The sequence below is a fragment of the Equus asinus genome, chromosome 20 (genome assembly GCF_041296235.1).
Source record: "Equus asinus isolate D_3611 breed Donkey chromosome 20, EquAss-T2T_v2, whole genome shotgun sequence".
NCBI classification, from domain to species: Eukaryota; Metazoa; Chordata; class Mammalia; order Perissodactyla; family Equidae; genus Equus; species Equus asinus.
Window position 1 is genome coordinate 53,840,264 of NC_091809.1, and position 17,236 is coordinate 53,857,499.

The window sequence follows — 17,236 nt, forward strand, 5'->3', positions numbered from 1 at the left end:
AGTTATATACAAATGACATTTATGGAAGTGATTGAGTAATACTCTACATAGTGCCAAACAAACACTAAAATGCCTTGTTGAACTTTGTGAATTCCATTTCATGTAAAATAGTAAAGTTCACCAAGCCACTAGAAGGATTTTGCAAATACTTTAGTAGTTCATCTCATACCTGGAACCCCAGATCCCCCTTTTCAGGAACATTGAATTGAACTAGCTCCTTAGATTCCAATTTGCTTTGCAAAAATAAGAGCAAAGAAATAAGAGCATGATAATGGTGTATATATATAATTTAAAAATGGATTCTGTTTTCATTACCCTGGTGTGGCTATTGTATAATCAATAAGTTGCCATCATTTGGACACTAGATATAACCATAATCATACTTTAGTTCAACAAATAGAAGAGGGGGTAGTCCTTACAGGTTGTTGTCTATAACCATTGTTCATACATTTAATTAGGGATTTGAGACTAGATAATGTTTATAGTCTTTTCCTAACTTAACATCTTTTGTGTCTGTGCTTTAAAGGAGATTGTAGTTGTCGATATTACTAGTTCTGCCATTTTCTTCACATTTCTTTCAGGCAGTGTCCATGGTTAGATGGCGCTTAGCACATAGCAAGGGCTCAATAAATATTTGTTGAATAAATAAATGAATGTAAATAAATCCACCATCATATCATGGTGATTATGATACGCACCAGATATTAGCATTTATGAACCAAATTCTCTTGATCTGCATTTGTCATGAACTGTTGTCTGAAAATATCGAGCTTTTTGAGACAGGCTACGGTTATTTCAAGAGATAGTATCAGGATGTTTGTTTCTTTTAATGTAGGAAAACTCTCCTCTAAAGCACGTTAGCTGCCTTTGAAATTCTGGTCTGGATCCACGCAGTGAGGGTAGCTCCTTGAAAGTATAACCGTTTTCTCATTGTTGTGTGTCTCATGGAACCATGCTTAAGCTTTTGACTTGACCTGACTTTTACCTTAAGATTAGCTTGGTAGACAGCTTTTACTCTGCTTCCTCCTCGAAACCTCATCAAAAAGAAAGTAAAAGATTTCATTAATTGCAAAATCCTACAAAAAAGGGGAAGAAATACAGTGAAACAAAAAACAGCAACAACAACATAAAAGCAGAAGGATGAGTAATAATTGACTCAGCAGTGGAGAAAAACAGGAAGCAAACCAAATTCATGAAACCTTTAGGAGTGGGAGCAACAGGCTCTTTAGGAATTGATGGTTTGGATAAGACTAAAAAGAAAAAGATTAATTGAAACAATTATGTCTCCAGGTCCACCCTCCCACACACCCATTCCATACAGCCAGGCAATTACGCTTCTCCCACTTCAACAGAAGACTGGACGTTTGTCCTCTAGAAAAGGTATAGTAGAGAGACCTTTGACTGGGAATCACCTCAGGATGGTTAAGGGTGGGAACCATACCAAAAATGGAGAGATCAAGTGAATATTTATACCAAATGTATAGCGTACTTTCCTCAGTTTAGTTGCCAGGGCATTGGCCAGTAGGCAGGAGATGGGTGCATCTGAGCAGCCCAGTGTTAAAGCCCTGAAGAAAGTGCTATCAGAGTTCTAGTGAAAGTGTCTTGCCAGAAGATCATCCGGTCACACTACAGGAAGTAAGCCCTTCTCTGAACACCTGGACTTTCCAATTAGCATTTGTTCTTACTTTTTGTTCTGAAATCACTATAAACTCATAAGAAGTTGCAAAGTACAGTGTAGAAAATTTCCATGTACCTATCACCCAGCTTCACCAATGCTAACATCTTAAATAACCATAATGTGTTATCAAAACCAGGAACCTGACATTGTCACGATACATCCAATTAGCTTTTTAAACAATTTCATTCTTAAGTATGAACAGATGTGTAAAGATGGTCAGACATCTCAGGAAATATTTTTTAAAAATTAAAAAGAATAGGGGCCTTCTTGGTGGCACAGTGGTCAAGTTCACACGTTCTGCTTTGGTGGCCTGGGGTTCACCAGTTCAGATCCCGGGTGCAGACCTACACACTACTTGTCAAGTCATGCTGTGGCAGACGTCCCACATATAAAGTAGAGGAAGATGAGCACGGATGTTAGCTCAGGGCCAGTCTTCCTCAGCCAAAGGAGGAGGATTAGCAGCAGATGTTAGCTCAGGGGTAATCTTCCTCAAAGAAAAAAAATTAGAACGAATATCTTGGAGAAACTAATGCTGTGAGTGGCAGTGAAAGCTTCAAAATATAAAAGAAAAAAATGAATATCTAAGAAATAGGAACAGGATTAATAAAAAGAACTTTAGTAAATAACAAAGAGCTCATAGAAATTAAAAATAATCATAACAGAAAGTACAACAAATAATAAGAAATGAGCAAACAACAAAAAAACTTCAGTGTAACGGTTGAAAGAAAACATTACTGTACAGCATGGTGACTATAGGTGAGAACACAGTATTGTATAATTGAAATTTTCTAAGAGAGTAGAACTTAAATGTTCTTACTGAAAACAGAAAAAGGTAACTATGCGAGGTGATGGATTGTTAACTCAGGTGTGGGAATCCCTTGACAATATATATGTACATCAAATCATCACGTTCTGCACTTTAAATATCTTACAATTTTATTTGTCAATTATACCTCAATAAAGTGGAAAAAAAAGAAAAATTAAGATAATCTCACAGAAAGTAGAGCAAAAAAGAAATATATGGAAAATAGATAAAAGAAGAAAGTTAAAGAATCAATTTAGGAGGTTCCACATCCAAATAACAGAAGTTACAGAAAGAGAGAATAGACCAAATAGAAAGGGGAAATAAGCAAAGAAATAATTCAAGAAAATTTCAAGGCTGTGAATTTTTAGGTTAAAGGATCTCACTGAGTATTCAGTACAATGGATGAGAAAAGATCCACATTTGGATGTGTTACTGTGAAATTTAAGAACACTAGGGATACAAAAAGATACTAAAGACTGCCCGAGATTAAAGACAGGTCATTCCTAGAGGAGTGTGATTCAGAATGGCTTTGCACTTCTCAACAGCAACACTGGGAACCAGAATGGATCCATGCCTTCATAATTCTGGAATCAATTAATTTTCACTATAAAAGTCTAAATCCAGGAAATGTATTGATTATGTGTGAGGGTAGACTATAGACTTTTATATATGCAAGATCTTAAAAAGTCTACCCGCCCCCACCTTCAGGCATCCTTTATGAGAAAGCTGCTGGAGAATGTGCTCCACAAAAACAAAAGATTAGTTGGGGCCAGCCTGGTGGTATAGCAGTTAAGCTTGCTTCAGAGGCCCTGGGTTTGTAGGCTCAGATCCTGGATGTGAACCTACACACCACTCATCAAGCCATGCTGTGATGGTGTCCCATACATGAAATAGAGGAAGACTGGCACAAATATTAGCTCAGGGACAATCTTCCTCACCAAAACAAAACAAAACAAGGGACTAGACCAAGAAAAAGGAAAAGACAGGATCTGAGGTTCAGATCACTCAAGAGAAAGGCAAAGAAATCCCCAGGTTCATGATGAAGGGTGACCTCAAGAGGACAGCTGTGAAACATAGAGACCATATTTCATATTGGAATAGGACAGAAAACCGTGAGAAAGATGATTCCAAGGAGAGGAAATTGATAAGATGTCTGATGTGTCTGTGCATATTGGAAGAAGATTTTAGATAACTGGGAGGGAGCTTGTAGATGAGTGAGTTAATAGTGCATAGAAAACTAAGTAAACAGAATACAGTTTTTAGCTCCAGGAAAATAAAACGAATGCAAAAAAGTAAAAATAATTTTAGTATAATACAAGGCTGACTTGTGAATAATGTTCACATTGCCATACTAAGGTGAGGACTGAATGCTGGGCTTATCATAATGATGATACAATTATTTCAGAAAAATGGGGCACAAATAGTGTGGAGATGCTCATGAAAGAGAACTAGATCCTCCTCTTCTATAGAATTATAATTGTTAATACCAAAACCTCCTCAGATCAAAAGTGGTGCAACAATCACGTTACTTAGAGATATGGAGGTAAACACTAAAATATTCAAGAAAACAAACTTAAAGTCATTGACTCTAGGGAACAGGATGGGGCAAAGGAAATTGGGCAAACGACAGCTGTTTTGTTTAATTTTGTTTTAAATAATGATCATTGTGGAAATTTTGATTTTTAAAACCAGGTGAATGTATAGGTCTGATAAAAATAAAAGTCAAGTTAAAAAAAAGATTAGAAAAAAATAAGGATTAGCCCAGAAGAGATAAGATTCCAGCAAACAGCATTATGATAATCTGGATTTAAGAGAGACTGACAGTATTTGGGGGCAGTTTGAGAGGACCTTCCCCCGTTCGAGGAGTGGAGAGTAGTTACTGTCAGAGTTCTCAGACACTGTTAGGTGCTAAGTATTAAAGCAATAACAGAGAGGCTAGACTTGCACTTGTGTTCTTATTTCCTCAGGGGCCAGAGTCATTCTGATAGGAGGATCTATCAGTCATTCTGATAGGAGGGTCTAACATAGCATGCCTTCCTCTGTTTTTCTTCCTCCTTTCCCCCATCCTCATCAACTAAGAGCACATCGAAGAGGCAGGGTCAGGAACATCTGTGTTATTGACCCTGACTGTGAAAACATCCAGCATAAGTGGAGACTTCTCCACCTACCAAGAACAGGAGTCTCTCACCTACGCTATTTATAGAGTCTTTGTCATTAGCCATAGGGATCAAGCAAAGTCTAAGGTGTTGTCAAGTTTAGAAATTCTGTCACTGAGTATTTATTTGGAAAACAAACAGTCTGGATCCTATATTGCTAGAATGCTAGCTCTGTAAGCTTTTTAGGGACATACATGGAAAGGGGAATAAGGAACATACACCATATTAGAAGGATTTCATTAACTTATTGATTCATTAAGCAAGAGGTAAAATTTGTCCCTCACCTAAGGTGCTAATTAAGATTAGGTCAGGTGACTAACTAGAGGGGAAATGTACTCCATGCACGGCAAATATTCTTCTAAGTCTCTTGGAAGGGTCAGCAAACTCCAAGAGCCTGTGAATGCAGATATCTGTAAGGGATACAAGGGATGTGTTTATAGGAGGGATGCACCTAGAGGAAGCTCAAGGTAGGAGTGAGGGCTGAGAAGGATAATATCATTATCCAGATTTTAAAGATACTTTCAAAGGTATTTTATTGTATAAATTGTGATGCAACCAGGTCAAAACTAGTTACAATGAATTCCAATACATGGTCAAAATCATCTGATAGTGAAATATTTCAGTTCTTCAGATAAATGATAAGTAGATATGGGTTGGGATTTGAAGGTAGTTTTGTAATATAGCAAAGGGGGATACAATGGTATCAATTTTAATAGACCTAACCTGTGTTATTTTAAATACTTCTAATCGTCTTTAAACTTTTAATAATCATGTTGGTGGTTGCTAGCCCAGGAGCCAGGTAACTATTCCTCCTGGGAGAAGTCTCATTCTCTAATGCCAATCTCTGGTTTTCAAACAGTTTTAGGCACTTCAATCAATATCTAAGGTTTGGCCATTATTTTTAAACTGTACACATTCCGGTATTGCATGGAAGTGTTTTCCTAGCTGCCAGCCCTTCTCGGCATCTTTATCATTTTGAAAATGATGCACAAGACAAATTCACAAAGGGACCAGGCTGTTATTTAATTTATTGAAATTTGTTATTCACTTCATATCAGATATCTTTCAATATATATTAAAAACACTTATTATAGAACAATTTTTCCAAAATCACAGATCAAAAGTAAATTTAATTGCTTCTAGATCTTTCCGTATACTATATGACATTTCACTGAAGAGATAAGAGACAGGGCAAGGAAATTTTTTTTTTTTTGAGGAAGATTAGCCCTGAGCCAACGTCTGCCACCAATCCTCCCCCTTTTGCTGAGGAAGATTGGCCCTGAGCTAACATCTGTGCCCATCTTCCTCCATTTTATATGTGGGACTCCTGCCACGGCATGGCTTGATAAGCAGTGGTAGGTCTCCGCTGGGATCCAAACTGGCAAACCTCAGGCCGCCCAAGTGGAGCATGGGAACTTAACCATTACACCACCAGGCAGGCCCCAGGAATTTTTTTTAAAATGTTAGTGGTAAACTGAGTGGTTCTGCTGAGGGGAAGAAGAGAAGACAATGGCATAGCCTACGAATTTCTTCTCTTGCCAAAAAAATATCCAGGAAGATGGTTGTCCTGGTATGAAGATGCAACTTTTCTTTAACTGAATCCCACTTGGAGAAAACATTCAAAGACCCTCCCTCCAATGGCAGCATCTTCCCTCAGCAGTTCATCTTGGGCTCCCATGAATTACGGAAACTGCACCCACCCCACAACTTGCTGTATCCACAAGTTCTGACCTGCCAACAAAAGTCAGGCCCCCGTGTTGATCAGAATTTAGTTCTCAGGAGGAAGGAGGATTCAAGAAGGAATTATAACATAGGATTGGTAGGTGTCCTATATTTTAGCTGGATCCAAGGAATCATTCTCTTGTGTTAAGAAAATCATTTGACAGTGGATTTTCAGAATTGGAAGGGAATATGTAATACTTTCAGTTCCATTCCCCCTTGGCCATATTGTCTTCCACCAACCCCAACATCTTCCTTTTTATCTCCTTATCAGATGCTTGAAATGGGAGGTGTTCCCTCAGCAGGTAGCCTGTTTACCCAAATGTGTGTTTAGAAGTCAGCAAAAGAAAATTTTTCTATTGTACTCTCCAAATATCTGGACTAGGAGGTAGGCTACCTTCACAGTTTTCACTCCTGAGGAAATAAGATAGGAATTGCAATTCACTCAAAATGGAAGAAGAATAAGATAAGTAGAAAATATATATATATATTTTTTTAATTTTTATTACCCCCAAACCATTCCTTAAGGGAACTAACCCTCTCTTCTTCTCCTTATGGTTCTGTGGAACTGTTGATCAAGGAGTCTTACCATTCCTACCACAATGGGAGACATGTGACCTAGGCTAGCCTATCAGAATATCCCTTCTAAGTTGGGATAAGATTGGCCAAGGGTAGGCACATACCTCAGAACCAGTCAGCATCCTTTTGGGGGATTGATATAGATATTGGGAATGAATAGGTCTCCTGTAAAAGCCTGGAGCTGTCAAGGTCCACCTTTGCCACCCCTTAGGGAAAATCTGCCAGAAACAGACACTGATCAGAGAAAAAACAGAGCCAAGAGAAGGAGAAATAAAGCCCTGTGTGACTGCTTGGATCTGGCTGTGCTTTTCATTAAATAAGCCAATATTTTATCTCATTTTAAGTCACTATACATTTTCCCCCTAAGGGTTTCATTTCCTCTCTTTGGAACGTTCTGCAGTCTAGATTGCCTTGTAACTCCCAAAATGAAATACATCTTCAAAGAATGATGAGAGGCAAGTACCACTGAAAATAAATATTATGCTAAAATATCTGGTGAAAACTATTATATTTCTGAGTGGGGTCTCAAAGAGAAAAATCAGACAGACAAATTCTTACAAGACTTCAACACAAGACCAGACAGATCACTGGAAAGAAAAGCTACAGGGAACCCTAGTCTCAGCAGGGGGACATGGGATCAACGAACAAATCTCTTCAATCTCTGCTTTCTATAATTCTATAACAATTTTCTGAAGCTGTTCTTAATTATATTCAATTATGGGATTAGTTTGAATTATATTATGAAGCAGTGATTTACAGAATACAACCACTGAAGGCCTAGGTGCTGGATGTAGTAAATATGTTACAATCCTGTGTAATGAAATTGCCGTAGGGAGCAGAGGGGAATATTGATCTATTTATAATGAATTTACGTCCAAATTACTTTTTATTTCCAGTTAATAAATGTAACGTGGGTAGGGAAGAATTTATTTGGAAGTGGCCTCCATTCATCAAGGAGCAACACAGAAGTGTGCTGGTTTGTTTGACTTCAGGAGAAATTCACTTGCAAGGGCCTCTGAGTTTGCAGGTTTCTGAAAAGGTTGGCTTAGGGGAGAGGCCTGGGGAAGGTATGATATTTACCACTTCCTGCATGAATTTGGTATAAAAACTCCTATAATCTTGCTTTGAGGAGCTTCTCAAAGTGACATATGTGGTGATGTGCTAGGAGGCATAAATACGGCATTATCTGGAAAGCTAATCAGATTTGTTTCTAAAGCCATGGGTAAATCCTAGGGTGTATGTTAGTGATAGTCTAATTTTGGCTAAACTCAGGGAGGTATTATGAGGGTATATATTTCAACCTAATCCCAGAAATAATAATATTAACAATAGTTAACATTTGTCAGATGGTTACTACATGCCAAGCTCTCAGCTAAGCCATGTACTCCTCTGAATAATATCATTATTAGCCACATATTGTAGATGAAAAGATCGATAAAATAAATATGGCTCATCTTCTGGGGCATCAATTTTATATCTAGCTTAGGGAAAAATGAGTAATTTGCCTATGTCATTTAAAGGATGTTTATATTCACGGTGGATTGCATTAATAGCTCCAATTCTTCACCATACCTGCAGCCATGACCTTTACCAGTGACTTTGCAATGACTGCCACTCTAAAGATGCAGTATATTTCCTTGCCCCTGGCTTTGGGTTTGTGACTTGTTTTGGCCAAAGAAATACTAGCAGACAGGACACTAGCAAAGGCTTAAAAACTACTTACCCGATGGGACTTAATTTCTTGGATCCAAGTTATTGTTGTTTCCTCACTGGTTCCAAGAGGAAGATGAGAAACATGTGGAGTCTAGCTGAGCTGCTCCCCAAGTCAAGCCCAGATCATATCTGCAAATTCCTACCTGCTCCAGATGTGTAAGGGAGGCCAGTTGAAATCAGCAGATCTACTCATCTGTGCCCAGCTGACTCACAGATATAGGAGTTAAATAAATATTTATTGCTGTATGCCACTGAGATTTTGTGATTGTTTGTAATACAGTACTAGCTAAGTGATATTCAAACATAACAGGCATATTTTGGATTAAATGCAAACTTTGCTTGACTTCCTAAGACAAGATGTAGGAAGTAAAAGGATTTTTCACTTTTGGTGGGTCAATTGCCACTACACAGGGAGATATGTTCTACTATGCTATTTAGGGATTTTTTTTTTTTTTTGGAAAAGGTAGACTTTTAATAACTGCTTTTATCATCAGGTTAAGTCATGCAGTTACAAAGTAGTTAGAAATTTCTGAAAGGATATTATTGTTAAAAGAAAAAAAGCTCATTCTTACATAAATAATATCTAGTACTTCATTGGGACACTACTATGGAAAAGGCCCTGGCCAAATAACTCCCAAACAAAACACTCACCCCAAGGGTGTTTTCAGCCCACTGTCAAGGAAGTGGTGTGCAGAATGCGAGGCCTTTGAAAGCGGACGCAGAGTCAGGCCAAGTCGGGGCCACTGGCAACGCTCAGAGCTGCCAGCCAGACTCCAAACACGGAGCCCAAGGGTTTTTTTTCTGGGACATTCTACTTGAATTTTTGTTTAATTAGTCAACACAGCAGATCTTCCAAAGAGAAGAACAATGAACTAACATGATAAGGATGCTACTGCATTCTTTGGACTAGATGTCATAATTGTGGCTAGTGAATTCCGACAGTCGTAACAAAAATAGCCCCCATCACTTGCAGCTATGAAGATAACTTAATTCTCCATCGGGCTTTTTATTTTTGCTGGACAACAATACACGATTGATAAGCTATAAAGGATACTGTTGTATGTTATAAAAATACTAGCTTTTCTCATTTATTATGTTTATAGGCATTCACTGCTTGAGTCAGGGTTAGGCTTGTTAAGTGATCAAAGGCAATTTTATTACAGCAGCGTGTACTTATTTTATTCTAAAAGAATAAAATGCATAAAGAGAAAGAGCTTCTGTTTTGTTTGTAACCTGTAAAACTGAGTTATTTTGCTGATGTAAAATACCAATAACTCACTTGAGGACCATGCCACCTTCTGAAGGTGCCAGACACCTGCTTCTTAAATGTGTCGAAGTCAGGGCACGTCTCAGACCTGTCCAGAACTGAAGCAGCAAGCAGCTGATGGCTTCTGGACAACAGGTGCTTCCCTGGGGCCACAGCCCTGCCGGGGCTGGCAAGCGGCCACGCAGCAAGGCGGCAAGGCCAGACGGCAGAGACTTTCTACGGAAAGGCCAAACACCCAAATGGCTCTCTGGCCCAGGTAATTTCTACTCTCACACTCATTAGCTTGTACATGATCCCCTAACCTTAATTTCTTTCCTCTTAATGGGCTGATTTGCATTGACTTTCTAAGGATGGTGTCCATTATCTACTAAGTCATGAGGAGATAGACTTCCGTGGTTACATGTAAACTCGCAATAGGTCTGCAGATGAAGAGGTGGAGAGGGAGGTGAGGAGGTCAGCTACAATCCGTCTATGTGAAGGTCACACCAGCTTCATTGTACACCTTGAAGACTTTCTCGATGGCGTTGACGTAGGCAGCCGTCCTCAGGTCCAACCTCAGGTTGTACTTCATGGCCGGACGCATGATTTGCTGGGCAGAGCGCTCCATGGTGTAAGCTAAGCAGGAGTGCACGATGTCCTTCTCAGATGCACCCGATATCCTGTCTTGGAACTCTGCCGTGGGCACAATGGGGATCATCCCACAGTGTTTTCCAAATTTTCTTTCCAAACTCTCTTGAACAGACATCAGCAAACGGTAGTTGGAATCCCTTTCGTATTTGAAGGTCAGGTGGCCGTAGCTGACGTGATTGAGATTCTTCAGCCACTCAAAGTAGGACACCGTCACCCCTCCGGCATTCAGGTAGAGATCGGGAATAACCATAATATTTCTCTCCAGGGAAATCTTATCAGCTTCCGGAGTTGTCGGTCCATTGGCACCTTCAGCAATGATCTTGGCTTTGACTCTCAGTGCATTGGACTTGGTCAGCTGCTTCTCCCTGGCAGCAGGAATCAGGATGTCACAGTCGGCCTCCAAGATGCTCCCTTCATAGGGCTTTGCCTTGGGGAAGCCCAGGATGGATCCATGTCGCAATTTGAAGTCTTCCAGTTCTTTTGGGTCAATACCATCTGGATTCCATATGCTCCCATCGGATTCACCAACAGCAATACATTTAGCACCGAAACGATGTAAGTATCTCATAGAGTGCAGGCCCACGTTACCAAACCCCTGAACGACAAACGTCTTATCTCCGAACCCTGGCGTCATTCCTAGAATGCTCATGTAAGAAGCTTCAGTGATGAAGTTCTCGATCCCATGGAAAAGACCCCGGCCAGTGGCAGAGATCTGCCCGTGGATTCCACCCTGACTGATGGGCTTCCCAGTGACACAGGCGTAGGCATTAATATCATAGTGCCCTATGGTGCTAGCATAGGTGTCAGCAATCTAGGACATCTCCCGCTCACCCGTGCTCATGTCTGGGGCAGGCACATCAATGCCAGGACCAATAAAGCCCTTCTTTGCCAGCTCCATGGTAAACCTCCTCGTGATCTTTTCCAATTCATTATCAGTATAGTTTTTGGGATTGATCTTAACACCAGCTTTGGCACCCCCAAATGGCACATCAACCACTGCACACTTATAAGTCATCAGAGAAGCCAAAGCCTTCACTTCGTCTACACTCACATCAGTGCTGTAACGGGTACCTCCCTTGCAGGGCGTGCGGTGCTGGCTGTGCTGGGCCCGGTAGCCCTCGATGACTTCCCAGGAGCCGTTGTCGTGCTGGATGGGGAAGGACAGGCTCAGCACATGGTTGCAAGGCTTGATGATCCGCAGGATGCCCTATGTAGGGATTTTTAGTAGAAAAATCTGAGAAGGATTGATGCAGGGTTTGGAGGAAAGGGGATAATCATGGATAACTCTGATTTTTCTAGTTTAGATGAGTAAGTGACCAATAATGTTACAACAGAGAGAAAGAATATGTGATAAGTTTGAATTGCCTATTAAATATCTAAATAGTATTGTCCAGAAGGTGCCTAAATATATTTTTAACTAAAATTTCAAAGAGATCAGAGCACATATATACTTTTGGGAATACTATAAAGAATACATTGAGTTTGAGGTAACCGCTATACAAGTGAAAGGCCACATAGGCAGTCAGAAATACAAATCGGAAGCTCATAGGTATGATCTATATAAATGCATATTGGACTATAATTATCTTATGTATAAAACCCATCATTAAGAATGATGTTACCATCATGGCAGAGTGAATTGCTCCCTTTGTCTCTACCCTCTAAATTACAACCAGCAGAGCATCCATAGACCAACGAAGGTTTTTCTGCACCGCACACCAGAATGCTTGAGATATTCATACATCTATATATCTGAAGGTGAGTGAACTGAACCTGGTGGAGGTGGTAGAACCAGGGGAGCAGCAGTGGCAGCTCCTGGGACCAGGGGCTCCAGGAACTGTGGGCGCACCTGAGACCAGAGGTCCCAGGAATTGCATTACTGCCCATGAATGGAGGCTGCAGGAACCCAGGCAGCCCAAACTCCAGAGGTGCCAGGAACCACTGTGGTGCCCACAGCTGGAGGTTCTGGGAACTGCGATGGTGTCTATGACCCAGACCCTCCCCCTGCCCCAGCAGTGATGGGGGATACATCAGAGGCCCTGGTACCCCTAGAATCAGTGGTGGTACCTGTGACCTGAGGCTCCAGGAACTGCAACGGTGCCAGAGACCCAGCCCACACCACCTCCCCCTGTGGTGGCACCTCCAACACCAGCCCTTCTAGAAGCAAGGGCTGCATCCAAGACCCTGGGCCTCTGGCAGCACTAGCACTTGAGTCCAGAGGCTCTAGGAGCCTCAGTGGCACCTGCGACCCAGGTACCCTTACCCTCATGGAAGTGGTGGTGTCACCTGTAACCCTGGCCCACCCAGCAGCAGCAGTGACAACTGCAAGCCCAGCATTCTTGGCAGCTGCAGTGCCAGCACTCCTGGAAAACCTGGAGCAACAGCACAGATGGTGCATGTGGCAACAGTGCCTGAGACTGCAGGGAACTTGGTAACAGTGACAGTAGAGCCCATGACTCTGGTCCCCTGTAGCTGTAGCAGCACCCACAACTTTGCCCCCTGCCCCCGATGGCAGCAGCACCTGCAGTCCCAGCAAGCCAGGATATGGTGGAAGTGCCCATGACCCCAGCTCCTACCCCACTCTCCCCCTCCCCCTGTTGCAGTAAGGAAACCCATGACCCAGGTGACCCTGGAAGTAGCAGAGGTGCTCACCAGCCTAGTGACCCCAGTGGTGATGCCTGTGACTGCAGTGACACTGTAAGCAACAAAGCACCAGCAACCTCAGAGGCACAAGCAGTATAACAAGAGCACTAATGACACCTCTGGCAGAGGCAGTGGAGGGTGGAAAGCATAGGCTCTCAAATACAACCAGTAGCAGCTCAGAATCCAAGTAAACAAAGCCTTAGCCAAATAAGAAAGGTGTGAGGCTGGCCCAATGGTTGTAAGTAGTTGTTAAGTTTGCACGCTCTGCTTCAGCGGCTGGGCTTCGCAGGTTCAGGTCCTAGGTGTGGACCTAGCACTGCTCATCAAACCATGCTGTGGTGGCATCCCACACACAATAGAGGAAGACTGGCACAGATGTTAACTTAGCAACAATCTTCCTCAAGCAAAAAGAAGAAGATTGGCAACAGATGTTAGCTCAGGGCCAATCTTCCTCACAAAGAAAGAAAAAAGAAAGGTGTTTGTTACCACAAATATGCTGGCAGAGGAACACCTCATCAAGCACCATAAAAAACTACAGTTACATGGTAACACAAAAAGAAAATGACAACCCTCCTGACACCAAACTTGAAGTCAGGGAAGATTGTGATCTAATTGACAGAATTCAAAATAGTTGTCATGAAGAAACTCAACAAGCTACAAGAAACCTCAAGATAGTTCAATGAGCTCAGGAATAAAATTAATGCACAGGAGGACTACTGCACCAAAGAGACTGAAACTCTAAAAAAAGAACCAAACAGAAACTCCGGAGCTGAAGAACTCAATAAGTGAGATGAGGATTATAGTAGAAAGCATTGGAAATAGAGTAGGCCATATGGAAGAGAAAATTAGTGAACACAAAGATAGAAATCTAGAAATGATTCAGGTGGAAGAGGAGAAAGAATTGAGGTTTTTAAAAAGTGGAGACATTCTAAGAGAAATATCTGACTCAATTAGGAAAAGCAACATAATGATAATGGGTATCCAAGAAGGAGAAGAGAGGGAGAAGAGAAAAGAGAGCTTAATTAGAGAAATAATAACTGAGAACTTCCCAAACCTGGGGAAGGAACTGGATATACAAGTACATGAAGCTAATAGAAAACCTAATATCTCAACACAAAAAGACCTTCTCCAAAATATCTTATATTAAAACTGTCAAAAATCAATGACAAAAATATTAAGGGCAGCCAGAGAGAAAAAACCAATAACTACGAAGGAACTCCTATTAGGCTATCTGCATATTTCTCAGCAGAAACTCTAAAGGCCAAGAGAGAGTAAAATGACAAATTCAAAATACTGAAAGATAAAAATTGTCAGCCAAGAATATTCTATCCAGTAAAGTTATCTTTAAAATATGAAGGAGAAATAAAGGTTTTCCCAGACAAACAAAAGCTGAGGATATTCATCCCCACTAGACCTGCACTACAAGAAATATTGAAAAGAGCTCTCCTGCCTGAAACAAAAAGGCAAAGAGAAACAAAGCTTTCAGCAAGGTGATAAATAGACAGATAGAATCAGAAAATTGCAACTCCATATCAGAATAGGTTAGTAAACACCCAATTATAACATAAAGGCTAAAGGGAAAGAAAACACTAAAAACAACTATAATCACTTCAATTTGGTAATGAACTCACAATACAAAAAGGGATAATTTGTGACAACAAAAACATAGAAGGGGAAGAGGAGGAGGACAGAACTTGCATAAGCAAATGGATATAAGATGCTATCAAGAGAAAGGACTATCTTATCAATGAGATCTTTTTCTCTCTTTTTTTTTTTTTGGTGATGAAAATAGGTCCTGAGCTAACATCCATTGCCAATCTTCCTCTTTTTGCTTGAGGAAGATTGTTGCCTAGATGAAATCTGTGCCAATCTTCCTCTATTTCATATGTGGGATGCCGTGGTGTGTAGGTGTGTGCCTGGAATCTGAACCTGTGAACTGCAGACCACCGAAGCAGAGTGGAAACCCAATCACTACACCACTGGGCTGGCCCCTCATCTTTGACATCTTTTGTACAAACCTCTTGGTAACCACAAAACAAAAATTCATAGCAGGGTCATAAAACATGAAAAAAGAGAAAACTGAGAAACACATCACATAAAACCACCAAACTGAAATGGCAGACAGAAATACAAGGCAAAGAAAACACTGGAAATGCAGAACAACTAGAAAACAAAAGACAAAATAGCAGTATTAAGCCCTCATATATCAATAATCACCCTAAATTAAATGGATTAAATTCACCAATCAAAAGATGGAGTGGCTGGATGGATTAAAAAACAAGATCCAACAATATGCTCCCCCCAGGAAACCCATCTCAGCTCTAAAGACAAACATAAGTTAAAAGTGAAGGGATGAAAGATGATACTACAAGAAAATGGCAATCAAAAGGAAGCAGGTGCAGCTGTACTTATATCAGACAAAATAGATTATAAGTAAAAAAAAAATAATGACACAAAAATGAGCATTATATAATGATAAAGGGGACAATCCACCAAGAAGACATAACATTTATTAAAGTATATGCACCTAACATAAGAGCACTAAAGTATATAAAGCAAATATTAACAAACCTAAAGGGAGAAATTGACAGCAACATAATAATAGTAGGGAATTTTAATACTCCGCTTATGTCAATGGATAGATCATCTGGATGGAAGTCAACAAACATTGGCCTTACATGAAACACTAAACCAGATGGACCTAATAGATATATATAGAACCGTCCTTCCAAAAACAGAAGGATACACATTCTTCTCAAGTGCATGTGGAATATTCTCAAATATAGATGGTATGTTGGGAAACAAAACAAGCCTCAATAAATTTAAGAAGATTGCAATCATATCAAGCATCTTTTCTGATCATAATGGCATGAAACTAGAAGTCATCTACAAGAAAAAAATTGAAAAAGTTACAAATATGTGGAGACTAAACAACATGCTACTGAACAAATACTGGCCCCAAGAAAAAACAAAGGAGAAATCAAAAAAATACCTGGAGAAAAGTGAAAATGAAAACACAACATACCAAATCTATGCAATGCAGCAAAAGTGGTACTAAGAGAGAATTTTATAGTTCAATATAAGCATATCTCAAAGAACAAGAAAAATTTCAAGTAAATAATCTAACACTATACTTTAAAAAACTAGAAAAAGAAGAACAAATGAAGCCTAAAGTCAGTGGAAGGAAGGAAATAATAAAAATTAGAGTGGAAATAAATAAAATAGCAATTAAAAAGACAAAAGAAAACATCAATGAAACTAAGGACTGGTTCTTTGAAAAGATAAGCAAAATTGACAAACCCTTAGCTAGACTCATTAAAAAAAAATAGATAGGCAGTAATAAATAAAATCAGAAATGAAAGAGGAGAAATTACAATGGATACCACAGAAATGCAAAGGATTATGAGAGAATACTGTGAAAAGCTATATGCCAACAAATTGGATAGCCTAGAAGCAACAGATAAATTCTCAGAATCATACAACCTTCCAAAACTGAATCAAGAAAAAATAGACACTCTGAAAAGACCAATCACAAGTAAAGACATTGAAACAGTAATCAAAAACTCCCCCAAAAACAGTAATCTGGGACCAGACAGCTTCTCCAGTGACTTCTACCAAACATGCAAAGAAGATTTAATACCTATCCTTCTCAAACTTAGGAAAAATTGAAGAGGATAGGATACTTCCTAACTCATTTTATGAGGCCAACATTACCCTGATACCAAAACAAGACAAAGACAAGACAAAAAAGGAAAATTACAGACCAATTTCACTGATGAACATAGATGCAAAAATCCTCAACAAAATATTAGCAAATCAAATACAACAATGCACTAAAAATATCATACACCATAATCAAGTGGGATTTATTCCAGGGATGCAGGGATGGTTCAACATCCACAAATCAATCAATGTGATACATCAAATTAACAAAATGGAGAGTAAACATCACATGATCATCTCCATAGATGCAGAGAAAGCATTTGACAAGATTCAACATTCATTTATGATAAAAACTCTAAATAAAATGGATGTAGAAGGAAAGT

The 17,236-nt window shown here is 39.8% G+C and overlaps 1 protein-coding gene across 1 annotated transcript; it reads right to left on the minus strand.

The window, feature by feature from the left end:
- Nucleotides 1-9,091: 9,091 nt before the first annotated feature.
- LOC106833235 (glutamate dehydrogenase 1, mitochondrial-like) lies at nucleotides 9,092-11,748 on the minus strand. Its single transcript, XM_014844394.3, has one exon. The coding sequence runs from the start codon at nucleotides 11,194-11,196 to the stop codon at nucleotides 10,387-10,389; it is 810 nt and encodes a 269-aa protein (XP_014699880.1). The 5' UTR covers nucleotides 11,197-11,748; the 3' UTR covers nucleotides 9,092-10,386.
- Between the last annotated feature and the right edge of the window lie 5,488 nt (nucleotides 11,749-17,236).

Bases quoted from the DNA above. Each gene is read 5' to 3' on its own strand.
- LOC106833235 (XM_014844394.3), bottom strand. From the start codon at position 11,196: ATGAGCATTCTAGGAATGACGCCAGGGTTCGGAGATAAGACGTTTGTC.